The following is a 26,623-nucleotide window of genomic DNA, read 5'->3' on the forward strand; positions in this document are numbered from 1 at the left end:
AAGTATATACCAAATAACGGGGTTGCAGAATCATATGGCTACCCTATACTTAGCCTTCTGCGGCACCACCACACTGCCCTCCAGAGGGGCTACACCATTCTATTTCCCTACTAACAGTGACTAGGTATATCTCTCTTGCCACATCTTCTCCAGCACTTGTATCTGTCAGTTTATTTTTAAAGTAGTTCTATTCACACACCATACAATCCATCCTAAGTGAGTAAACAGTAGCTCTGGGTATAATCACACAGTTATGCATTCACCGCCATAATCTATATGAAGACATTTCCATTTCTTCTGTAAAGAAAAAAGAGGAAAAAAAATAAAAGAATAAAGAAAAAAGGAGAAACAAGAATTACAACAAGAATCCTGTACCCCTCCCTTATATCCCCTTCTATTGACATTTAGCTTTGGTAGAATGTCTCTGTTAAAATTAATGGAAGAATATTACAATGTTATTGTTAAGGTTAGAACTTAGTTTGCATTGATTATATTTTTCCCATCATCTATCCGTTTTCAGCACCTTGCAAAGTTGACATTCACTTGTTCTCTCTCATGTAAAAACTTTCCTATATGTCTACATTTAGTCACCTCATTGTCCACTGTAGGTTTTGCTAAGTTATACTAAGTTATACAGTCTCAGTTTTTATCCTCTAACTTTCTTTCTTGTGTCATACATGCCCCTAGCCTTCCTCTTTCAACCATACTCGCACTCAGCTTTGTTCATTATACTTACAGTATTGTGTTACCATCAGACAGTATCGTGCTGTCCATTTCTGGATCTTCACAATCAATCCTGTTGAACGTTTTGTACTCCTTCAGCATCAAATGTCTAATGTCTAACCTCTTTATACCTCTTTATAACCTGTGTTCTTAACTTTAACTCTCAGAGTTTGTTCATTAGAGTTAGTTCATATCAGTGAGACCATACATTATTTTTTTTTTCTGGCTAATTTTGCACAACATAATGTCTGAAAGGTTCATATGTTGTTCCATGTGTCATGACTTTATTCTATCTTACAGCTGTGTAATATCCCATCATGTATATATATGCACCACAGTTTGTTTATCCACATATAAATATATATATATCACAGTTTGTTTATCCACTCCTCCATTGTTGGACATTTGTGTTGTTTCCATATATTGGCAATTGTGACTATTGCTGCTATAAACATTGGTTCACAAGTGTCTGCTTGTGTTCTAGTCTTCAGTTTCTCTGAGTATAGTCTAGTAATGGGATTGCTGGATCATATGGCAATTCTGTAGTTAGTTCCTGAGGAACTACCAAACTGCTTTCCAGAGCAGTTGCACCAATCTACATTCCCACTGACAGCGAATAAGTGTGCCTCTCTCTCTACATTCTCTCCAGGACATGTAGTTTTCTGTTGTTTTGTTTGTTTGTTTGTTTGTTTTATAATGGCCATTCTAGAAGGTGTGAGATGATGTCTCATTGTGCTTTTGATTTGCATTTCCCTAGTAGCTAGTGAAGTTGAGCATCTTTTCATATGTTTTTGAGCCATTTGTATTGCCTCTTCAGAAAAGTGTCTGTCCAAGGATTTTACCTGTTTTTTAATTGCTTTGTTTTTCTTTTTCTTGTTGAGTTGCAGGATCTCTTTAAATATTCTGGATATTAAACCCTCATCTGATATGTGCTTTCCAAATATTGGCTCCCATTTTGTAGACTGCCTTTTTACTCTGATGACAAATTCTGTTGATGTGCAAAGGTATTCAGTTTTGAGGAGATACCATGTATCTATTTCTTCTTTGGTTGCTTGTACTTTGGGTGTAAGGTCTAGGAAACCACCTCGTACCACAAGATCTTTGAGATATTTCACTACATTTTCTTCTAAAAGTTTTATGGTCTTAGTTCCAATGTTTAGGTCTCTGGTCCATTTCAAATTAATTTTTGTATAAGAAGTGAGATAGGAGTCCTCTTTCATTCTTCTGGTATTGATATCAAGTTCTGCAAGCACCATTGCTGAAGAGGCTGCTCTGTCCCAGTTGAGTTGAACTGACTGCCTTATCCAAGAGGAATTGTGATTGATGAGGGGGTCTATTTCTGGACACTCAGTCGATTGCATTGGTCATTATACCTACCTTTATGCCAGTACCATGCTGTTTTTACCACTGTATCTTTATAATATGCTTTAAAGTCAGGTAGTGTGAGACTTCCCACTTCCTTTTTCTTTCTCAAGATATTTTGAACTATTAAGGGTCCCTGCTTTTCCAAATAAATTTGATTATTGGTTTTTCTATTTCTGCAAAATAAGTTGTTGGGATTTTAATTGGTATTACATTGAATCTATAAATCAATTTGGGTAGAATTGACGTCTTAACTATATTTAGTCTTACAATCCATGATCATGGTATATCCTTCCATTTATTTAGTTCTTCCTTGATTTCTTTTAGCAATTCTTTGTAGTTTTCTGTGTCTAGGTCTTTTATGTCCTTGGTTAATTTTATTCCTAAATATTTGATTCTCTTGGTTGCTACTTCAAATGGAAATTTTTTTCTTGATTTCCTCCTCAGATTGCTCCTTACTAGTTTATAGAAACACTACTCATTTTTGTGTGCTGATCTTGTATCCTGCCACTTTACTATACTTGCTTATTAGCTCTAGTAGCTTTACTGTAGATTTTGGTGGGGGATGTTCTTCATATAGGATCATTTCATCTGCAGACAGTGAAAGTTTTACTTCTTTCTTTCCAATTTGGATGCCTTTTATTTATTTTTCTTGCCTAGTTGCTCTAGCTAGAAATTCCAGAACAATGTTGAATAACCATAGTGACAGTAGGCATTTCTTGTCTTGTTCCTGATCTTAGAGGGAAAGGTTTTGCCGTTGAGGATGATGTCAGCTGTGGGTTTTTCATACATTGCCTTTATCATGTTGAGGAAGTTTCCTTCTATTCCTATCTTTTGAAGTGTTTTCATCAAGAAAGAATGTTGAATTTTGTCAAACATCTTTTCTGCATCAATCAAGATGATCATGTGATTTTCCCCTTTGATTTATTGATGTGGTATATTACATTAATTAATTTTCTTGAATTGAACCACTCTTGCATACCTGCAATAAATCCCACTTGGTCACAGTGTATAATTCTTTGAATGTGCTGCTGGATTCTGTTTGCAACTGTTTTGTTGAGGATTTTTGCATCTATATCCATTAAAGGGATTGGACTTTAATTTTCTTTTCTTTTAGTATCCTTGTCTGGCTTTGGTATTAGGGTGATGTTGGGTTCATTTAAGGAGTTAGATAGGTCTCCATTCTCTTCAAATTTTTTAAAGAGTTTGAACAGAATTGGTACTAATTCATTGTTGATTGTTTGATAGAATTCATATGGGAAGCCATCTAGTCCTGAACTTTTATTTTTTTTTTGGGGGGGGGGGGTGGTTGATGACTGATTAAATTTCTTTACTTGTGATTGGCTTGTTGAGGTCTTCTATTTCTTCCCGAGTCAATGTTTGTTCCAGTTTGCTAATGCTGCCAGAATGTAGTACACCAGAAATGAATTGGCTTTTATAATGGGGAATTATTAGTTCACAATTTACAGTTCTAAGTCCATGAAAATGTCCCAATTAAGGCATCAGCAGGATGATACTTTCTCTGAAGAAAGGCCAATGGCATCTGGGGTTCCTCTGTCCCATGGGAAAGCACATAGCTGGCTCTGCTGATCCTTCTTCCATGTTTAGCTTCTGGTTTCAGTGGCTTTCTCCAGAATATCTCTGGGCTTCTGTCTCTCTTAGCTTCTCTGAGCTCTTTTCAAAATGTCTCTGCCTTTCATACTCTCATAGAGGGCTCTAGCAAGGGGATTAAGACCCACCTTGAATGGGTAGGGTCACATCTCCCTGGAAACAACCTAATTCGAAGGTCCCACCCACAACATGACTGCCTCCACAAGATTGAATTAAAAGAACACAGGGGGAGGGCGGGGCAAGATGGCAGACTGGTGAGCTGTATGTTTTAGTTACTCCTCCAGGAAAGTAGGTAAAAAGCCAGGAACTGCGTGGACTGGACACCACAGAGCAATCTGTCTTTGGGCATACTTCATACAACACTCATAAAAACGTGGAACTGCTGAGATCAGCGAAATCTGTAAGTTTTTGCAGCCAGGGGACCCGCGCCCCTCCCTGCCAGGCTCAGTCCCGGGGGAGGAGGGGCTGTCAGCTCCAGGAAGGAGAAGGGAGAATTGCAGTGGCTGCTCTTACCGGAAACTCATTCTACTGATTCAAACTCCAACCATAGATAGACTGAGGCCAGACACCAGAGACTCTGAGAGCAGCCAGCCCAGCAGAGAGGAGACAGGCATAGAAAAAAAACAACACGAAAAACTCCAAAATAAAAGCAGAGGATTTTTGGAGTTCTGGTGAACACAGAAAGGGGAAGGGCGGAGATCAGGCCTTGAGGCGCATATGCAAATCCCGAAGCAAGGCTGATCTCTCTGCCCTGGGCACCTTTCCTTAATGGCCCTGGTTGCTTTGTCTATTAGCATTTCAATAACCCATTAGATCTCTGAGGAGGGCCGGTTTTTTTTTTTTTTTTTTTTTTTTTTTTTTTTTTAAATCCTTTTTGCTTTTTCTAAAACAATTACTCTAAGAAGCTCAATACAGAAAGCTTCAAAGAATTGAAATTTGAGCACGTCAAGTCAAGAGCAGAACTAAGAGAGCTCTGAGACAAAAGGCAATAATCCAGTGGCTGAGAAAATTCACTAAACAACACAACTTCCCAAGAAAAGGGGGGTGTCCGCTCACAGCCACCATCCTGGTGGACAGGAAACACTCCTGCCCATTGCCAGCCCCATAGCCCAGAGCTGCCCCAGACAACCCAGTGTGACGGAAGTGCTTCAAATAACAGACACACACCACAAAACTGGGCGTGGACATTAGCCTTCCCTGCAACCTCAGCTGAATGTCCCAGAGCTGGGAAGGGGGAGCAGTGTGAATTAACAGAGCCCCATTCAGCCATCATTTGAGCAGACTGAGAGCCTCCCAACACAGCCCAGCAGCCCAGAACTGCCCTGGGGGGACGGCACTCACCTGTGACATAGCACAGTCATCCCTCAACAGAGGACCCGGGGTGCACAGCCTGGAAGAGGGGCCCACTTGCAAGTCTCAGGAGCCATACGCCAATACCAAAGACTTGTGGGTCAGTGGCAGAGACAAACTGTGGCAGGACTGAACTGAAGGATTAGACTATTGCAGTGGCTTTAAAACTCTAGGATCATCAGGGAGATTTGATTGTTAGGGCCACCCCCCCTCCCCGACTGCCCAGAAACACGCCCCACATACAGGGCAGGCAACACCAACTACACACGCAAGCTTGGGACACCAATTGGGCCCCACAAGACTCACTCCCCCACTCACCAAAAAGGCTAAGCAGGGGAGATCTGGCTTGTGGAGAACAGGTGGCTCGTGGACGCCACCTGCTGGTTAGTTAGAGAAAGTGTACTCCACGAAGCTGTAGATCTGATAAATTAGAGATAAGGACTTCAACTGGTCTACAAACCCTAAAAGAACCCTATCAAGGACAGCAAATGCCACGAGGCCAAAAACAACAGAAAATTATAAAGCATATGAAAAAACCAGACGATATGGATAACCCAAGCCCAAGCACCCAAATCAAAAGACCAGAAGAGACACACCTAGAGCAGCTACTCAAAGAACTAAAGATGAACAATGAGACCCTAGTACGGGATATGAAGGAAATCAAGAAGACCCTAGAAGAGCATAAAGAAGACATTGCAAGACTAAATAAAAAAATGGATGATCTTATGGAAATTAAAGAAACTGTTGACCAAATTAAAAAGATTCTGGACACTCATAGTACAAGACTAGAGGAAGTTGAACAACGAATCAGTGACCTGGAAGATGACAGAATGGAAAATGAAAACATAAAAGAAAGAATGGGGAAAAAAATTGAAAAACTCGAAATGGACCTCAGGGATATGATAGATAATATGAAACGTCCGAATATAAGACTCATTGGTGTCCCAAAAGGGGAAGAAAAGGGTAAAGGTCTAGGAAGAGTATTCAAAGAAATTGTTGGGGAAAACTTCCCAAATCTTCTAAACAACATAAATACACAAATCATAAATGCTCAGCGAACTCCAAATAGAATAAATCCAAAAAAACCCACTCCGAGACATATACTGATCACACTGTCAAACATAGAAGAGAAGGAGCAAGTTCTGAAAGCAGCAAGAGAAAAGCAATTCACCACATACAAAGGAAACAGCATAAGACTAAGTAGTGACTACTCAGCAGCCACCATGGAGGCAAGTAGGCAGTGGCACGATATATTTAAAATTCTGAGTGAGAGGAATTTCCAGCCAAGAATACTTTATCCAGCAAAGCTCTCCTTCAAATTTGAGGGAGAGCTTAAATTTTTCACAGACAAAGAAATGCTGAGAGAATTTGCTAACAAGAGACCTGCCCTACTGGAGATACTAAAGGGAGCCCTACAGACAGAGAAACAAAGACAGGACAGAGAGACTTGGAGAAAGGTTCAGTACTAAAGAGATTCGGTATGGGTACAATAAAGGATATTAATAGAGAGAGGGAAAAATATGGCAAACATAATCCAAAGCATAAGATGGCCGATTCAAGAAATGCCTTCACGGTTTTAACGTTGAATGTAAATGGATTAAACTCCCCAATTAAAAGATATAGATTCGCAGAATGGATCAAAAAAAATGAACCATCAATATGTTGCATACAAGAGACTCATCTTAGACACAGGGACACAAAGAAACTGAAAGTGAAAGGATGGAAAAAAATATTTCATGCAAGCTACAGCCAAAAGAAAGCAGGTGTAGCAATATTAATCTCAGATAAAATAGACTTCAAATGCAGGGATGTTTTGAGAGACAAAGAAGGCCACTACATACTAATAAAAGGGGCAATTCAGCAAGAAGAAATAACAATCGTAAATGTCTATGCACCCAATCAAGGTGCCACAAAATACATGAGAGAAACATTGGCAAAACTAAAGGAAGCAATTGATGTCTCCACAATAATTGTGGGAGACTTCAACACATCACTCTCTCCTATAGATAGATCAACCAGACAGAAGACCAATAAGGAAATTGAAAACCTAAACAATCTGATAAATGAATTAGATTTAACAGACATCTACAGGACATTACATCCCAAATCAACAGGATACACATACTTTTCTAGTGCTCACGGAACTTTCTCCAGAATAGATCATATGCTGGGACATAAAACAAGCCTCAATAAATTTAAAAAGATTGAAATTATTCAAAGCACATTCTCTGACCACAATGGAATACAATTAGAAGTCAATAACCATCAGAGACTTAGAAAATTCACAAATACCTGGAGGTTAAACAACACACTCCTAAACAATCAGTGGGTTAAAGAAGAAATAGCAAGAGAAATTGCTAAATATATAGAGACGAATGAAAATGAGAACACAACATACCAAAACCTATGGGATGCAGCAAAAGCAGTGCTAAGGGGGAAATTTATAGCACTAAACGCATATATTAAAAAGGAAGAAAGAGCCAAAATCAAAGAACTAATGGATCAACTGAAGAAGCTAGAAAATGAACAGCAAACCAATCCTAAACCAAGTACAAGAAAAGAAATAACAAGGATTAAAGCAGAAATAAATGACATAGAGAACAAAAAAACAATAGAAAGGATAAATATCACCAAAAGTTGGTTCTTTGAGAAGATCAACAAGATTGACAAGCCCCTAGCTAGACTGACAAAATCAAAAAGAGAGAAGACCCATATAAACAAAATAATGAATGAAAAAGGTGACATAACTGCAGATCCTGAAGAAATTAAAAAAATTATAAGAGGATATTATGAACAACTGTATGGCAACAAACTGGATAATGTAGAAGAAATGGACAATTTCCTGTAAACATATGAACAACCTAGACTGACCAGAGAAGAAATAGAAGACCTCAACCAACCCATCACAAGCAAAGAGATCCAATCAGTCATCAAAAATCTTCCCACAAATAAATGCCCAGGGCCAGATGGCTTCACAGGGGAATTCTACCAAACTTTCCAGAAAGAACTGACACCAATCTTACTCAAACTCTTTCAAAACATTGAAAAAAATGGAACACTACCTAACTCATTTTATGAAGCTAACATCAATCTAATACCAAAACCAGGCAAAGATGCTACAAAAAAGGAAAACTACCGGCCAATCTCCCTAATGAATATAGATGCAAAAATCCTCAACAAAATACTTGCAAATCGAATCCAAAGACACATTAAAAAAATCATACACCATGACCAAGTGGGGTTCATTCCAGGCATGCAAGGATGGTTCAACATAAGAAAAACAATCAATGTATTACAACACATTAAAAACTCGAAAGGGAAAAATCAATTGATCATCTCAATAGATGCTGAAAAAGCATTTGACAAAATCCAACATCCCTTTTTGATAAAAACACTTCAAAAGGTAGGAATTGAAGGAAACTTCCTCAACATGATAAAGAGCATATATGAAAAACCCACAGCCAGCATAGTACTCAATGGTGAGAGACTGAAAGCCTTCCCTCTAAGATCAGGAACAAGACAAGGATGCCCGCTGTCACCACTGTTATTCAACATTGTGCTGGAAGTGCTAGCCAGGGCAATCCGGCAAGACAAAGAAATAAAAGGCATCCAAATTGGAAAAGAAGAAGTAAAACTGTCATTGTTTGCAGATGATATGATCTTATATCTAGAAAACCCTGAGAAATCAACGATACACCTACTAGAGCTAATAAACAAATTTAGCAAAGTAGCGGGATACAAGATTAATGCACATAAGTCAGTAATGTTTCTATATGCTAGAAATGAACAAACTGAAGAGACACTCAAGAAAAAGATACCATTTTCAATAGCAACTAAAAAAATCAAGTACCTAGGAATAAACTTAACCAAAGATGTAAAAGACCTATACAAAGAAAACTACATAACTCTACTAAAAGAAATAGAAGGGGACCTTAAAAGATGGAAAAATATTCCATGTTCATGGATAGGAAGGCTAAATGTCATTAAGATGTCAATTCTACCCAAACTCATCTACAGATTCAATGCAATCCCAATCAAAATTCCAACAACCTACTTTGCAGACTTGGAAAAGCTAGTTATCAAATTTATTTGGAAAGGGAAGATGCCTCGAATTGCTAAAGACACTTTAAAAAAGAAAAACGAAGTGGGAGGACTTACACTCCCTGACTTTGAAGCTTATTATAAAGCCACAGTTGCCAAAACAGCATGGTACTGGCACAAAGATAGACATATAGATCAATGGAATCGAATTGAGAATTCAGAGATAGACCCTCAGATCTATGGCCGACTGATCTTTGATAAGGCCCCCAAAGTCACCGAACTGAGCCATAATGGTCTTTTCAACAAATGGGGCTGGGAGAGTTGGATATCCATATCCAAAAGAATGAAAGAGGACCCCTACCTCACCCCCTACACAAAAATTAACTCAAAATGGACCAAAGATCTCAATATAAAAGAAAGTACCATTAAACTCCTAGAAGATAATGTAGGAAAACATCTTCAAGACCTTGTATTAGGAGGCCACTTCCTAGACTTTACACCCAAAGCACAAGCAACAAAAGAGAAAATAGATAAATGGGAACTCCTCAAGCTTAGAAGTTTCTGCACCTCAAAGGAATTTCTCAAAAAGGTAAAGAGGCAGCCAATTCAATGGGAAAAAATTTTTGGAAACCATGTATCTGACAAAAGACTGATATCTTGCATATACAAAGAAATCCTACAACTCAATGACAATAGTCCAGACAGCCCAATTATAAAATGGGCAAAAGATATGAAAAGACAGTTCTCTGAAGAGGAAATACAAATGGCCAAGAAACACATGAAAAAATGTTCAGCTTCACTAGCTATTAGAGAGATGCAAATTAAGACCACAATGAGATACCATCTAACACCGGTTAGAATGGCTGCCATTAAACAAACAGGAAACTACAAATGCTGGAGGGGATGTGGAGAAATTGGAACTCTTATTCATTGTTGGTGGGACTGTATAATGGTTCAGCCACTCTGGAAGTCAGTCTGGCAGTTCCTTAGAAAACTAGAGATAGAGCTACCATTCGATCCAGCGATTGCACTTCTCGGGATATACCCGGAAGATCGGAAAGCAGTGACACGAACAGATATCTGCACGCCAATGTTCATAGCAGCATTATTCACAATTGCCAAGAGATGGAAACAACCCAAATGTCCATTAACAGATGAGTGGATAAATAAAATGTGGTATATACACACGATGGAATACTACGCGGCAGTAAGAAGGAACGATCTGGTGAAACATATGACAACATGGATGAACCTTGAAGACATAATGCTGAGCGAAATAAGCCAGGCACAAAAAGAGAAATATTATATGCTACCACTAATGTGAAGTTTGAAAAATGTAAAACAAATGGTTTATAATGTAGAATGTAGGGGAACTAGCAGTAGAGAGCAATTAAGGAAGGGGGAACAATAATCCAAGAAGAACAGATAAGCTATTTAACGTTCTGGGGATGCCCAGAAATGACTATGGTCTGTTAATTTCTGATGGATGTAGTAGGAACAAGTTCACTGAAATGTTGCTATATTAGGTAACTTTCTTGGGGTAAAGTAGGAACATGTTGGAAGTTAAGCAGTTATCTTAGGTTAGTTGTCTTTTTCTTACTCCCTTGCTATGGTCTCTTTGAAATGTTCTTTTATTGTATGTTTGTTTTCTTTTTAACTTTTTTTTTCATACAGTTGATTTGAAAAAAGAAGGGAAAGTTAAAAAAAAAAAAAAAGAAAGAAAAAAGACAAACAAGGAAAAAAAAAAAAAAAAACAAAAAACGATGTAGTGCCCCCTTGAGGAGCCTGTGGAGAATGCAGGGGTATTCGCCTACCCCACCTCCATGGTTGCTAACATGACCACAGACATAGGGGACTGGTGGTTTGATGGGTTGAGCCCTCTACCATAAGTTTTACCCTTGGGAAGACGGTTGCTGCAAAGGAGAGGCTAGGCCTCCCTGTATTTGTGCCTAAGAGTCTCCTCCTGAATGCCTCTTTGTTGCTCAGATGTGGCCCTCTCTCTCTGGCTAAGCCAACTTGAAAGGTGAAATCACTGCCCTCCCCCCTACGTGGGATCAGACACCCAGGGAAGTGAATCTCCCTGGCAACGTGGAATATGACTCCCGGGGAGGAATGTAGACCCGGCATCGTGGGATGGAGAACATCTTCTTGACCAAAAGGGGGATGTGAAAGGAAATGAAATAAGCTTCAGTGGCAGAGAGATTCCAAAACGAGCCGAGAGATCACTCTGGTGGGCACTCTTACGCACACTTTAGACAACCTTTTTTAGGTTCTAAAGAATTGGGGTAGCTGGTGGTGGATACCTGAAACTATTAAACTACAACCCAGAACCCATGAATCTCGAAGACAGTTGTATAAAAATGTAGCTTATGATGGTGACAGTGGGATTGGGAATGCCATAAGGACCAAACTCCACTTTGTCTAGTTTATGGATCGATGTGTAGAAAAGTAGGGGAAGCAAACAAACAGACAAAGGTACCTAGTGTTCTTTTTTACTTCAATTGCTCTTTTTTCACTCTAATTATTATTCTTGTTATTTTTGTGTGTGTGCTAATGAAGGTGTCAGGGATTGATTTAGGTGATGAATGTACAACTATGTAATGGTACTGTAAACAATCGAAAGTACAATTTGTTTTGTATGACTGCGTGGTATGTGAATATATCTCAATAAAATGATGATTAAAAAAAAAAAAAAAAAAAAAAAAAAAAAAAAAAAAAAAGAACACAGGGTTTTCTGGGTTACATAACAGATCCAAACCAGCACAATGTTGGATTGGTCATGCTTTTCTAGGAAGCTGCCCATTTCATCTAACTTGTCTAGTTTGTTAGCATATAGTTGCTCATAGTATCTCTCATTATCTCCTTTACCTCTTCAGGATCGGTAGTTATGACCCCGCTCCCATTTCTGATTTTATTTATTTGCATCCTCTCTCTTTATTTCTTTGTCAGCCTAGCTAAGGGTCCATCAATTTTGTTGATTTTCTCAAAGAACCAACGTCTAGTTTTGTTTATTCTCCTGTTGTTTTCATGTTCTCAATTTCATTCATTTCTCCTCTAAACTTTGTTATTCTTTCCTACTGTTTGCTTTTGGGTTAGTTTGCTGTTCCTTCTCTAGTTCCTCCAGGTGAGCAGTTAATTCCTCAAATTTTGCCCTTTCTTCTTTTTTTATATAGGTGTTCAGGGCTTGTTTAGGGAATTGTGCTTGTCAAGGCAAAATAGTTTAGTGGCTGAGAGCATGGACTCTAGAATCAGACTCTGATGTATAGTTGTGGCCTTACCACTTATTACTTATTGGCTCCCATTTTTTCAGGTGAAATTAATAATTTCATTTTACCAATATATCAAAAGATTACAATTTTAATACGTAATCACTGTAAGCATTATCAGGGCTTTTTTTTTTCCTGTACTAAGTTTTCAGAATCTTGTGTGTATTTACGCCTACAGCACATCTCAGTCTGGACTAGCCCCCTTCAAGTATTCAATGGCCATGTGTTGCTAGTGGCTACCATGTTGCCATCATTAGGATGACCTAATTATAGAGTCTCCTGGGAGCAAATATACAGAATATGTTACATCTCAAGTAGAGTAATCTTTAGCATTTCTTGCTTAGGAACAATGGCCATAAATTATTGTTCTATTCTCAAAAGAAGTCATAAAATAGTAGGTTGATAGGAAGTTCAGGTCCCCAAGGTATGGTAGATGTTCCTCATAGCCTTCCCATAAGATTCTTTCCTATGGGTTCTGTTTATTAATTTTTGTTGTTGTTGTTATTGTATTTGTTTCATGGTAGGCTTTAAACCAGATTGATATCAAAACTACATACCTATTTTCTTTTTTTTTCTGATCAACACAGACTGACCAAACTGATTACAACCAATATAAAGAAGGGGCTTTAAATATATTTTCTAGACTTGTTCTCTCCTTTTCTTAGATGTCATTAAAGAGACTTCCAAGAGAGAAGAGAAAGAGCATGTGTTTTTCCTTGTAACCTTCAGGTTGATAATATTACTCAGAAAGTAAGCTGTATAAAGTAAGCTGTGATGGCTTTTTTCCTCAATCAGAAAGTTGATTAGCCTTGTTACTAATTTGCTCATTTTCTCTCTTTATTTTTCTTTTTATTTGATTATTTATTTTCAAAGCAGTTTTATTGAGATATTTCCACATGCCATACAATCCTGCCAAAGTGTACAATCCCTGGCTCACAATATATTCAGAGTTGTTTATTCATCACCACAATCAATTTTAGAACATTTTCATTACTCCAAAAAGAAAAGCCCCATACCCCTTTTATTCCATGTCATTCTAATCTTGATCAAATGACTCTGCTCCCTTTTGCCTCCCTTTTATTATCTGCAATGTTAGGGAAGTGACATTAATTACCGTTGGTGTTTTTTAAAAGGATGAAATGAAATAATTAATGTAAAACATTCAGTATAGTGCCTGACACATGATAAATGCTCAACTGAAGTTAGGTGTTATTATTATTGCTGTTGTTATTATTGTCATTATTGCTATTGTTATTATTTTAAAGCTTCACTGGGACAAGGCTAACTGTCCAATGAAAACCTCAGTTGCAATGCATCTAGGACACATATTTCTGTGTTGATATACCCTGTCTTATGTTTTAAGGTATTCTGGATTTCCCTCATAATCAGGATAAATTACATGGCAGCACTGAGCAATATTTCCTCTATTCCAGTCTCTGAATTCCTTCTCATCTGCTTCCCTAACTATCAGAGTTGGCAGCACTGGCTGTCCCTGCCCCTCAGCCTCCTCTTCCTCCTGGCCATGGGGGCCAACGCCACTCTCCTGATCACCATCTGGCTGGAGACCTCTCTGCACGAGCCCATGTACTACCTGCTCAGCCTCCTCTCCTTGCTGGACATCATTCTCTGTCTCACTGTCATCCCCAAAGTCCTGGGCATATTCTGGTTTGACCTCAGTTCCATCAGCTTTTTTGCCTGCTTCCTCCAGATGTTCATCATGAACAGTTTCCTGACCATGGAGTCCTGCACATTCATGGTCATGGCCTATGACCGCTATGTGGCCATCTGCCACCCTCTACGATACCCATCCATCATCACGGACCAATTTGTGTCTAGGGCTGCCATATTTGTTGTGGCCCGGAATGCCCTTTTTTCTCTTCCTGTTCCCATCCTTTCTGCCAGACTCAAATACTGTGCAGAGAACATCATCAAGAACTGCATCTGTACTAACCTGTCTGTGTCTAAACTCTCTTGTGATAAGATCTTCTTCAATCGACTCTACCAGTTTGTGGCAGGCTGGACCCTGCTGGGCTCTGACCTCATCCTCATTGTTCTCTCCTACTCCTTTATCCTGAAAGCTGTGCTCAGGATCAAGTCTGAGGGAGCTGCAGCCAAGGCCTTGAGCACATGTGGTTCTCATTTCATCCTCATCCTCTTCTTCAGCACAGTCCTGCTTGTTCTAGTTATCACCAACTTGGCCAGAAAGCGAATTCCCCCAGATGTCCCCATCCTGCTCAACATCCTGCACCACCTCATCCCCCCGGCTCTGAACCCCATTGTTTATGGTATGAGAACCAAGGAGATCAAGCAGGGAATCCAGAAACTGTTGAGAAGATTGTAAGAAGTGAAATGGATGACCTGAGGGACTGAAATTGATAATTGGGAATAATTTTCATGGTGCATAGAAAATTTAATTAATACACGAATAAGTTTGTAAGAGGTAAATGGATCAGACCTACCACTGGAATTTTTAATAGAAATACAGAATTATTTTTATGATGTAAAGGAAATTTCACTGCTTAATCCTGGAATGAGCTCTGATTCTGCTTCCCCTCCCTACCCCACCCTCAAAAAAGGAGAACATTCATTAGGGAATCTTTGTTTCCTATTACTTCTAAGGAAACTTTCCTTTTCAAGAATCTTTTGTTACCTGGGACTGTTCCCTGACCCAATGTGTAACTGAGGGTCTTGCCAAGTTTTAGCCAAATGGAGTTGGATTAGAGTGGGAGTGTTTGACCATAAAGCAAACCAATTTTATATGATGTCCTTAAAAAGATCTGTCTCCTGATTTGCAGTGGATATAGATGTCTCTGCTATTTCTGATTCAGCCTAGCTTTTGTGGTGTGAGGGGACTTCTTGGGCTGAAATGGAGACATTGACCCAGAAACTTTGACTCCTAGAGTTGAGTGCTATGCCCTGACCAGCCCAGCTCTCTTCTTTGGCATCCATGTCTGATGTTCCTACACTGGCTCCAGTGATCCTCCCATCCTGTTAAGAATTTCAGACTATGCCACTTCTCTGGGTGGTGCATTCTGTGTTATTCCTTTCTTTCTACTAAATTTTTCTTCCTTCATTCTTAATCTGTAAAGGAAGTTGGCTGCGTTATAGGGGTTTTCAATGGGGATGGAGTTGTATTTTTAGAAATATTATCTGTTACTTTTTTTCATTATTTCATGGCATTATAATTTTCACTTATCTCTCTTACCTGACTATAAGGAACCTTGAACTTTCAAATTTCAGTCACCTTCTCTATCTCACCCTGTCCTGCCATCCTAGTACAAATTAGCTTTCCTGTTCATTCCCTGTGTTGCCCTGTTTGCCTCAGCCTCGCTCCTGAGCTGTGGGTGGTAGAACAATCCACAGTTTTCCAGGCATGGGGACTTAGAGTTTGGTTTTCATGGATAAGTATGTTTCACTATTTTGTAACCCCTCTCCTAATTATGCTGTATATTAGTCCAGTATCTCCAAGCAATATTTTGTAGTAGCGACTTGTGTCTTTTGAGAATGAAAGTATTACCTTCAAGTCCATCACTTTTCCAAGCATCACTTGAAAAATTTCCCCAGTTGGGCTATTCTGCTTTCTTTTGTATTGAAGCTTATCTTTGCTGAATGACTTGTATTAAAAGTTAATATTCCTAAAATATTTGTAAAAGTATTTATTTTACAGCACTGATCCCATCCTCTTCTATTACAGATGGTCTGTGTCCTGACCCTAACCTGTTTTTACATCTGCCTCTAAGTGTTTGATGCTTTCCAAATCAACATCAATTTACAAGTATCATCATTTGCCAAATCCCATCTTTATTCCTAGGGTTAATTAAAATGGCACCCCGTGGAGTAGTACTTCTTTCCCTATTTCTCTCAATTGGAATTCCTCTGGAATCTTGAGTAGTGTATGCTATTCTCTCACACTGTTATAAGCTTTGTTTAGTCTCGGAAAGGGTATTATCACTCCTTTTTTATTTAGTATAGTTGATTTTACGGGTAGTTTTATAGAAAAATTTTAAATAAAAATGTGTTCAAAATGAAGGGACATTTTATAAATGCATATTTTATCTCTCTCTTCGTTTGAAAACTACCTGGGGACAATGATCAAATCTCATGCCATTATGTGTTACAGTGCCTAACATAGTGCCTTACTTTTAGCCAGCACTAAATGACATTTTATGTTCAGAACAGCATGATTGGAGTGAGAAACTGGATAATTGCTATTTGAATCTCAGATAGAATCAATTTGTCTACTTGTAGCTAGCCAGATTTATGTACTTTGGATAAACTCTTGAAATCTTGGTTTTCTTACCTTTAAAATGGTGATGATGACCCTATTTCCTGTTGTTTTTCTGACAAGGGAATAATCATGAAAAGTTCTTTGTACAGTCCCTTAAATGTGCTAAGTACATATTAAATGAGTGTTGTTGTTGTTATTTTCTAAACTTGCTGGTTTCCTGTTTTCCCATGGAATGAGAGGTGGGTCTTATCCCACATCCCCTTTACCTTAGGCTGGAAGGTATCCATGCCATTTGAGTCCTCCTCGGTCCCTATAGGCATTTTTATTGCTAGTTTGTTTTCTTGAAAAATCCTCTAGCTCATGTGAGGTTATCACATTGAAACCCAAAACTGTTGGGCATATTCTATCTCTATGCTCGGTTCCTATGTGTAGTCTTTCTGGCTATGCCATGAGGCTTCCCACAAGCATCCCATCTGGATTCCAAAAGGGGAGTTGTTGGTAATGTGTGGCTACAATAGCACCCCTGTGCTCACTTCCTTTGAGGCTATCTGACTTCCAGTGCCACTCGCTGTGCTCAAAAATACCCTTTTCTCATTGCCAGGTTGTTAGCGGGCAAAACAGGCTCTGACATACCAGAGGGGGACAGAAGTCTGCTTTCATCATACCCAGGCAGTTACTTTAATATAAAGTATCATCTTGATTCATGGCCACACAGTGCACAGATGCTTGCACTGTGCAGTTCAAAGAAAATATCAACCTCAGTTTAGCTGCAAAAGAACAAAAAAATAATAAACCAAGCCCCCAAAGGCTGTATCACATATATACTCCAGATTATCCAGTGGAGCCCTTACTTCAGTCCAATTTTCCTTCTTAGGGTAGAAAAGCTCCTGTAGTTTCTCTCAGAATCAGATATGACATGGTACCTCATCTGAGAAAATCTGCTAAACTCTTAATCTCTTGTTCTGAAGTGTTCTCAATAGAAAAGTGCGTAGTATCTTTGCTTAGTGTCATCACCTTTGTCTGCTTCTCTCCTTTCCATCACAATTTCCCCTTTCTTTCAGTTATTACCCTTCCTAATTTAGATTCTTCATGAGTGGTACGTGTGGTTCAGGGATTCTGTCAAAACATAAATTTGGCAGCAGCAGGAGTCTTCCTGGGGCTCTTCCTTTTGTCCATTCTTGGACTGATGGTAGGGTTGGGTGGGTAAAGTATAATAGTCTCTGTCACTAGGCAGGGAGCGTTACTTACAGACAGTTCTAGCTTGAGCATATGAGGCCAGCTGATATCCAACCCAAGGGTCCCTTAGGAAGACACAGAGACAATTTCCAAGGAATAAAGATAGTGTCTTACACAATGAAGCCCCCATCATCTGTAACATACAATCTGGAACTCAGGCCTTGTAAGGTGAGAAAGAGAGAGGATTTTCTTTCAGCATTGTCTCCAGCTCTGTCATGCCCACTGCTGGTCCCAGAAGATTTCTAAGGCATTTCTCCTTTGTTACCCACTGCACACTTTCAGATGAAGCCTATACTTGCCAGTGAGTGAGTCACATTTTCATGCTCTTATAATTTCCTATATTTAATAAGAAATGTTTTCCTCACCAATTCAAATTTGCAATTACTCCACTGGACTCTGGGTAAGAAGAGATATGCTATATCAATACCATGTTATGCCTTATGGACCATTTCTAATATAGCAATCAAAATGAAATAACCCAGTTTGTGGATAATATGAAATATATTGAACATTTTTTTTCCAGGAGTATACCTGATATATGAAATAGAGTTTTCTCCTTTATAAGTTTAAATGTTTCTTTTTTAAGTATGTGCTTTTTACTTAGATTCCCCGAGTCCCCCTGATTTTCCCCAAGTGTCTCCCTATTCACTCTGCCCCCATATTGAATTTTGCATTCCATGTGTTCTTCCCTCCTGAGGAATGGACCTTAGGTCCCAGGGCTGGATGAATAAAATGGCCTTAACCCTGATGGGCTGTGGGGAGGGAAGGGAGAAGGAGGAGCTTAGGGCCTCTGGTGCCTCCGAGGGGCTGGGCCAGATGGTTCAGTGAGCAGTCATAAATAGTGACAGTACAGTACAGCCTCCTTGAGCTGGGAATTCTGGGTTAGGACCAGGAAAATTATGAGGAGGGGCCAATGAGGCACATAGGGATTCAGGTGTCCAATATAAGCAGAAGAGGAAATTCTCCTGTCAGGACTACAACAGTTCTGGTGTTGCATGTTCAGATACTGACAATATCTCCAAATTGTATACACCCCTTCTTTCCTGTTGGAGGAAAGTTTTAGTGTGGGGTATGTAATACCCTCTTGGAAAAGCCAAGATCTTCAGAGTAGGAGTTATTGGATTAAATCTACAACTTCAGTATTGCCTATGGAAGCTGGGGACCAGGAGACCCTCATGAGTTTATGTTCTCAACTACAATTCAGCCTCTCTTAGAGAAGATGTCCCTGGAAGCACCAGATGAGATAACGTCAGCAATCCCAGCTACCTTGATCACTCTCTTCCAGACCTCCTGTCTCATCCTGTGTTGGCTCCCAATGGTCTTTTCTGCTTCTCTGACTGGGACAGAGTAACTTTTCTAGTGCTCAAGCCACTGTGCTCCCCTGAAAACTTCTGACTGGGTAGAGAGTCATTTTATCTTTGGTTCATTGATCCAGAAAAAGAAAAACAAAACTTCTGCCCAGGACAATAATCAATTGGAAACAAAGCAGGTAACTTTGGAGATATACATTAATTTCTTTAACATACCTAGAATCTGTCCACTGGTAAGTATGTATAGTTTGACTAACAGATAAATAGGTTTTTATCTGGATTTATTTCTGACATTAGCCTATTGTTGTTTTCTTATTCTGAATTCTACATTTGGAATCTCAGGTCTTTTGCTATCTTTTACTAGCAGCACCCTGTTCTAGTCTCTAAACATATCTTTTGTGTCCCTACTATAATATGTGGAGATACCTAGAGATTTTGGTATTCTTTACTGAATATTGAAATTGGCTCTAAACAACAACATAACTTCACTGGTCCAAGATAGGAGTAGGAGGAAGAGTGATATCTATTCTGAGTTAAGGAGGTGGTGTTGCTGGAAAGCCTTGGTCTTTGGTAGACACTCCTGTGTTGACTTAAGCTGAGAATTCTGGATGTATTATTTCTGTCTTTAATGAAGTATTTCTATACTGGAGTCTGAAAGATCGATTTACTAAATGATACCTAGGAGGACATTGATTGGGGAGTGTTGAGAAAGAAAATAAAAACTATAATATTGAACTGAACTAGAAATGGAACCAAATAAAGAAGTTCCCATATAGAACATGTCAGTTTTCATGTGACCAAAATCAAGATTAAATTCATATCTTAAGCAAAATGAAAGGAAGAGTGTTTAATTTCCCCAAACTGTGGACCTGTGCTATCCAATACAATACTCATTAGTCACACGAGGCTACTGAGCACTTGAAATGTGGCTAGTCTAAATTGCGGTGTTCTGTACATATAAAATACACACCCGATTTCAGAGATATAATTAAACAAAAGATATAGACTAGCTTTTAGCAATTTTTAAATATTTATTGCATGTTGAAATAACATTTAACAGATATTAACATACACTATTAAAGTTAATTTCACCTGTTTCCTTTTATTTTTTAATGTGGCTATATAAATTTAAAATTACATATGTGGTTTGCATTATATTTCTATTGGGCACAGAATATATGGGAAGTAATGATTTATTATGCAAACAGAACAGCAAATTTGTTTCTTCCAACCCCAAGATCTATCTCCACATGTTCAGTTACCTCTCATCTTTGAGTAACAACCATCTACTCTCCCAGAATAGAAGGGGAAGCAGAATCTAGGAGGATCCAGCACACATTGGGACCATTGCTGCTGTTGATATAAACTAGCTGAGGCTGGGCTTCCTCAAAGCATTAAAGAAAACAGAGTGTTGGTCTCAGTTTTCTAAGATGGCCATAACAAAGCACCACAAACCAGTGGCTCAGAGTAATAGAAATTTATGTCTCACATTTCTGGAGACTAACAGTATGAATGAAGTTGTTAGCAGGGCCATGCTCCATCTGAAACCTGCAGGAGAGAATCCTTCCCTGCCTCTCCTAGCTTCTAGTGTTTGCTGGCAATCCTTTGTGTTCCTTGGCCTGTAGATGACATGCATCGCTCTGCCTCCTCCATCTTTCCATGGACTGCTCCTGGTGTTGTCCATGTGTGTCCAGTTTTCCCTTTATTATAAGGACCCCAGTCATATTGGATTAGGGTCTGACCTCATCCAGCTTGGTTTCGTCTTAACTAATCACATATTCAAAGATCCCATTTCCAAACAGGGTCATATTCACATGATTGGGGTTTAGGACTTGAACATGTCTTTATTGGGGGGCACAATTCAACCCATGACAGTTTCTTTGTGAATGTCATCCTGGGTGCTCCCCTCCTGACTGTTAAGAGAGAAAAAGGAATAAGTGGGAATTATTCCAGACAAACCAGAAAATAAGGTCATTCCACTAATAAAGTTAACAGAATGAATGGGTTTACAACCATAAAACACTTAGAACAGTACTAGGTATTTAACTAGGATTATTTTCAATGGTTCTTTGGAAAAAGAGTTACTTCTTTATAGATACTGATATTGTCTGGATGAATTTATTCCTGCCTGACCGTCCAAGGTTTACTGAAGTGTCTGTTTTGATCAGGATACCACACATGGCAGCACTAAGCAATGACTCCTCTATTCCAGTCTCTGAATTCCTCCTCATCTGCTTCCCTAATTTCCAGACTTGGCACCACTGGCTGTCCTTGCCCCTCAGCCTCCTCTTTCTCCTGGCCATGGAGGCCAACGTCACCCTCCTGATCACCGTCCGGCTGGAGGCCTCTCTGCACGAGCCCATGTACTACCTGCTCAGCCTCCTCTCCTTGCTGGACATTGTGCTCTGCCTTACTGTTATCCCCAAGGTCTTCAGGGTTTTATTGTTTCCTTGTCTCTCATTCCTCCTTCAGGAATCTCTTTAATCCCACCTCTTTTTCTCATGCTTGTAATCCTATTTTGTCCAAACTAAAGAGATTTCTTAGGGCAGGTTCTAAAGTAAGAATCGTATGTTCCCTAAAATAAAACTGTGTATTTTTCATGAATTTCATATTTTTGTAACAACAATTGTGGGTATTTTGTGGTTGTCCTGTGTGCAAGATGTTTCTATTCCTATATTCACAAAAGGGAATATATTGGAGAAAAAGCCATAGGAGTTGAACTTCTTTCCTAAATAATGGATGGTTGCCATTGTTCTGTAATTAGGTCTTTAATTATCCAGGAGTAGAGAAATGAAATGCCAACTTATTTCTTTCACTGCCAGCCGAAGAAGAAAAAGAAGTGGACAGGGTTTGGCAGAATGGAACCATAAGTAGGCCAGCAATGTAACAGGTTATTTCAGTTAAGTCTGAAAGACCTACTCTTTAGAAAAAGTATTGGTATTGTAGAGTTTTTCTTTACATAGTTGAAAGAAAAGAACACATGTCTATAGGGTGTCATTGAGACTTAAAAGCTTAGATCAAAAAGAATATGTTTTAAAATAAATGTTTTAATATTCTCAGGTAAAACAAGTGGCCTGAGACATGAGGGTGTAAGTTAAATTAATTATTTCCTTTTCCTAAGGTGGTGAAAGGTCTACAACCCAGACCCCGTAAATTCAGTCCTTTTGTACTATGCCAAATATCTTTACTATGCCAAAGTATCACTACAAAGCCCATATATGTACCTGATTCCATTCCTTACTCCTTTCAGTTTGGAATTTATTCCTGAAATTCAGTGATTTGTATTTCTTCTTCTGGGAGAAATTGCAGGATTAGAGAAAAATCATGCAGAAAATACAGAATTCCCACATTCCTATGGCTTTTTCTCCAGTATATTTCCTTTGTGAATATAACATTCAAAACACATTGAACTAAAGACATCCACAAAATGCCCACGGTTGTTTTTTCAAGAATTTAAAACTTCATGAAAAGTATGCAGTTGTATTTTAGGGAATGTAAAATTCTCACTTTTGGACCTGCCCTAAGGAATCTCATTTTTTGGATAAATAGGATTACAAGCATGAGAAAAAGAGGCAGCATCAAAGAGATTCCTGAAGGAGGAATGAGAGACAAGGAAACAATAAAACCCTGGAGAGTTAGAAGAGAAGACAGAATACGTAGTTTACCCAGTTTGAGATTACAGCTCAGAGCTGTGCTTTTCAGGTCATGTGTCCATAAGTAATTCATGAGTCATCCTACTTGAGGAATGCAGAGATCCAGTTGCAGTTGCCCTTATCACCACCCTTTCTTCAGCAGTCTCTGGATTCCTTGCTTGATTTCCTGGGTTCGCACCCCATAGACAATGGGGTTGAGGGCTGCGGGGATGACATGGTGGAGGACATTGAGCAAGACTGGCACATCAGGGGAGACCTTCTTCTTAGCCACGTGAGTGAAGACAAAGACGAGGAGGATGGTGCTGAAGAAGAGGATGAGAATGAAGTGGGAGCCGCATGTGCTTAGGGCCTTGGTCACAGCCCCCTCTGCCTTGAGTCTCAGCACAGCTCTCAGTATGAGGGTGTAGGAGAGGAAGATAAGTATGAGGTCAGATCCTAGCAGAGTCCAACCTCCAGCAAATTGGTAGAGGCGATTGATGGTGATGTCATCACAGGAGAGCCTGGAGACAGACATATTGGTACACATGCACTTCTTGATGACATCTCTTCCACAGTAGTAGAGTCATGCTGAGAGAAAGGGTATGGTCACAGCAACAAGGGCATTCCTCACAAGAATAAAAAAGACAGCCTTGGCTACAAATTGATCATTGATGATGGATGGATACCTCAGTGGTTGACAGATGGCCACATACCAGTCATAAGCCATGACCATAAATTTGCAGGACTCCATGGCCAGGAAGCAATTCATGAAGAACATCTGGAGGAAGCAGGAAGAGAAGCTGATGGGCCTGAGGTCAAACCAGAAGATGGCCAGGACCTTGGGGATGACGGTGAGACAGAGCACCATGTCCAGAATGGAGAGGAGGCTGAGCAGGTAGTACATGGTCTCATGCAGAGAGGCCTCCAGCCAGATGGTGATCAGGAGAGTGGCATTGGCCCCCATGGCCACGAGAAGAGGACGCTGAGTGGCAGGGACAGCTGGAGGACCTGACAAAACAGTTCAGGAGGAAGTCTGGCACCTCAGTTGAGATGGTATGATTTTGTTGTGTTGTCATTTTCTATCATATGTTTCTTTGCAGCTTTCTTTTAATGATCTCTAAAATCAGAATAAAAATTACCTACTGACTCAAGATATGTGAAGATCACACAATTGTTTTATTTCAGGGGCAACATATGGATCTTAGTGGTTACTGAAGTTTGGGGTAAATGTATCTGTTTATCCTTTGTGCCATTGATTTGGGTTAATGTTTGATGTATTCTATGTTTATTTTTGGTAGAAATGTTATGTCATTATGGAAACTAAAGGGAAGAAGAAAACTTAGCTGGAACATAAATAACAGTTATAGAAAGTCATTTCTGCTGTTGCAAACATGGTGGCCTAACTCTCTGATGCATTAGGAGTTACATCAGAGTGATATCATTAAATAGTTTGTGGAACAATTAAATAATCAGCAAGCATGATTTTTAATGAAATAAAGTAGAATAGAAAAGCAAGTGAGTACATTATAGAAAACATCAGTGTTCACTTCTCTGAAGGTTAAATATTGTTTCATAAAGATTGTGTTCAGTTATATGTAAGTGTGTTCACAGACTTTATGTGTTTACTAGGATATGATATAAAATGGAGTTTCTTACTATGCATCATAAAAATTTGAAAAACATTCACTTCACTGATAATGTTAAACCTTATTTAATGAAAATTTGTTTCAGTTTTATATGCACAAATATTCAAAATTGGTCATACCTGTTAAGATTAGACTCTTACCTGGAAGCACTGCTTTGGTTTATGGTTATCCAGAGAAGAGTTCAAAGTTATATATATTGATTGGAAGAACAAGAACTTAGATTATCTTGACCGTGGTTCTCCAACTTTGTGCTAGTAAGTTTTTTCCTCTTCATTGTCTTTCTAATGACCACATACACTGCCATATTTGTACGTTAACTGTTACAATATATCCAAAAACTAGCCGAGTCTGGCACAAATAGGAATGCAAAGAAATGTCACTAGTCCCCATGCCAACCACCTTTTGGCTTTCAGTTGTATCTAATTTGCTCTAATTGGAGATTTTAATTTATTTATATTCAGAAAATAAAGTATACTTCTAATTTGTTTAAAGAATCATTTTTATTTGGTAGGTATAGGCACTAACAAATTGCTTTTTTTCTTTCTTGTCTTTGTAATTGTTAAGACTCCTATTATTTGGAAGAAACGGTTTGAAAGAAAAAGTACCAATTCTGCATAGATATGAGCAAGCAGTTGTTGTCATTAAGGAAGATGAAAAGTTGGTTCCTCTGATTGCAATGTGTGGGGGTGAAGCCCGTTTTTAAAGTCTTCTATGCCCTTTCCGTTTCCCTCTTCCTTCTCACATATAATGATCCAGACACACACACTCCATTCACCAGACAGTAGCTCAATGTTGCCATTGTTCTCTCATTATTTAGTCTTTTGTTCTGACATTCTGGTAGGTTCTAGGGTCACAATTTTTAATTAGGAACTGTCCTGACTCTCAAGGAAGTAAGTTTCTCTGGGAAAGTCAGAAGAATAAGAAAATGATAGGAGCAGTGACAGGGTCATGCACAGAATACTGTGAGAGTATAGGGCAGGGACTGACTGACTCTGTCCTGGGGGAGAGGCTGGAGAAAAAGAATTTTAAATAAAATCATGTGATACCCACATTTACGTTAAAGGTAAAGGATGCAAAGTCTCCTCTTCACTGAATGTGAAAGAGACCAAGAAGGCCGTAGCCTGGTAAATAGAGGGGTGAGGTCTTTGTGTGGTCACTGATCCTGAGTCCATTGTACCCAAACCTGTCTACGAGGACAGAGGCCTCTGTTAAGGTGTTATTCTGTGGATTTGGAAACGCTGTTCACCAGGTGTTGAAGACTTGCATTGCTTCTTGCACATGAAACTAGCCAATTAAAGATAACGTTAGATATTAATTATCTTTGAAGTCTTTACTACTAGTTGGGAACAGTGCTCAAATATTCTAGCGTTTCATGCCATTTAATCTTCCAGCATCTTGTGAGTCATGTTTTATTTTTACCATTTTAGAATGAGGGAATTGAGAGGTCAAATCAGTTTCTTAATCACCCACACTGTGCTATGCTAATCCTATCCTGCCTAATACAGAAGGTTGGATTTGCTTGATATCCCTAACTTCTCTGATCTTAATAAGTAATTCTATGATAATAACTTGCCACCTGACTATTCTTATAACAAAGAAAACAACTTCACCGAAGGTACAATTAATAGTTCTGAAAAAGGAATCTGGTAGGGGAGACAGTTATGTGGGTTTGGGGTAGAAGTAAGGGATTTTTTAAATAAAAATGTGAACTAGAACTGCTTCTATCATAACAATAGTTTCATACTTGTATTGTAGTGGTGCAAGAAATATTTTTGCTTCCAGTTATGTGTTTCTGGTTCCTCAGATGTATTTCCATTGGTGCTCAGCTGGCTCCTTGCAGAGTCAATATTCCACATCAGAGAGGCCCTGTCAGTCCCTGGGGCTGCTACCAAGAGGAGGGAGGATGGGCTTTCCTCCCAGGTGCCTTCCTCTCATCATCCTGATCCTCTACTTCCCAAAGCAGGAGGTTCTGCACGGCCTGAGTCTGCCAGGGATGGTCCTTCCCACTTCAAATTCTGAAGAGATTTAGATTATCTTCCAGTTTATTTTTCTCTTGACAACAATAGGTTTATCAGTAGTGGCTTTGGCAACTTTGTCATGAATTTGAAATATACTATTTCATTTGTGGCTAATGATGTTGTAAGATATGTAGGGCAAGTTGACTAAATTTTAACAATTTATTTTTTCAGATGGGTAAATAAAGTTTCAGTGATTGTGT

The 26,623-nt window shown here is 39.0% G+C and overlaps 1 protein-coding gene and 1 pseudogene across 1 annotated transcript; one reads left to right on the top strand and one right to left on the bottom strand.

The window, feature by feature from the left end:
- The first annotated feature begins 13,737 nt into the window (after positions 1-13,737).
- Positions 13,738-14,694, top strand: LOC119537713 (olfactory receptor 56A4). The gene has a single exon (XM_037840254.1). The coding sequence runs from the start codon at positions 13,753-13,755 to the stop codon at positions 14,692-14,694; it is 942 nt and encodes a 313-aa protein (XP_037696182.1). The 5' UTR covers positions 13,738-13,752.
- Positions 14,695-22,901: 8,207 nt separating this feature from the next.
- Positions 22,902-23,835, bottom strand: LOC119537708 (annotated as a pseudogene).
- Between the last annotated feature and the right edge of the window lie 2,788 nt (positions 23,836-26,623).

Source organism: Choloepus didactylus, chromosome 6 (genome assembly GCF_015220235.1).
Source record: "Choloepus didactylus isolate mChoDid1 chromosome 6, mChoDid1.pri, whole genome shotgun sequence".
Classification (NCBI taxonomy): Eukaryota; Metazoa; Chordata; class Mammalia; order Pilosa; family Megalonychidae; genus Choloepus; species Choloepus didactylus.

Excerpts from the sequence above, each read along its gene's own strand:
- LOC119537713 (XM_037840254.1), top strand. The coding sequence starts at position 13,753 with ATGGCAGCACTGAGCAATATTTCCTCTATTCCAGTCTCTGAATTCCTT.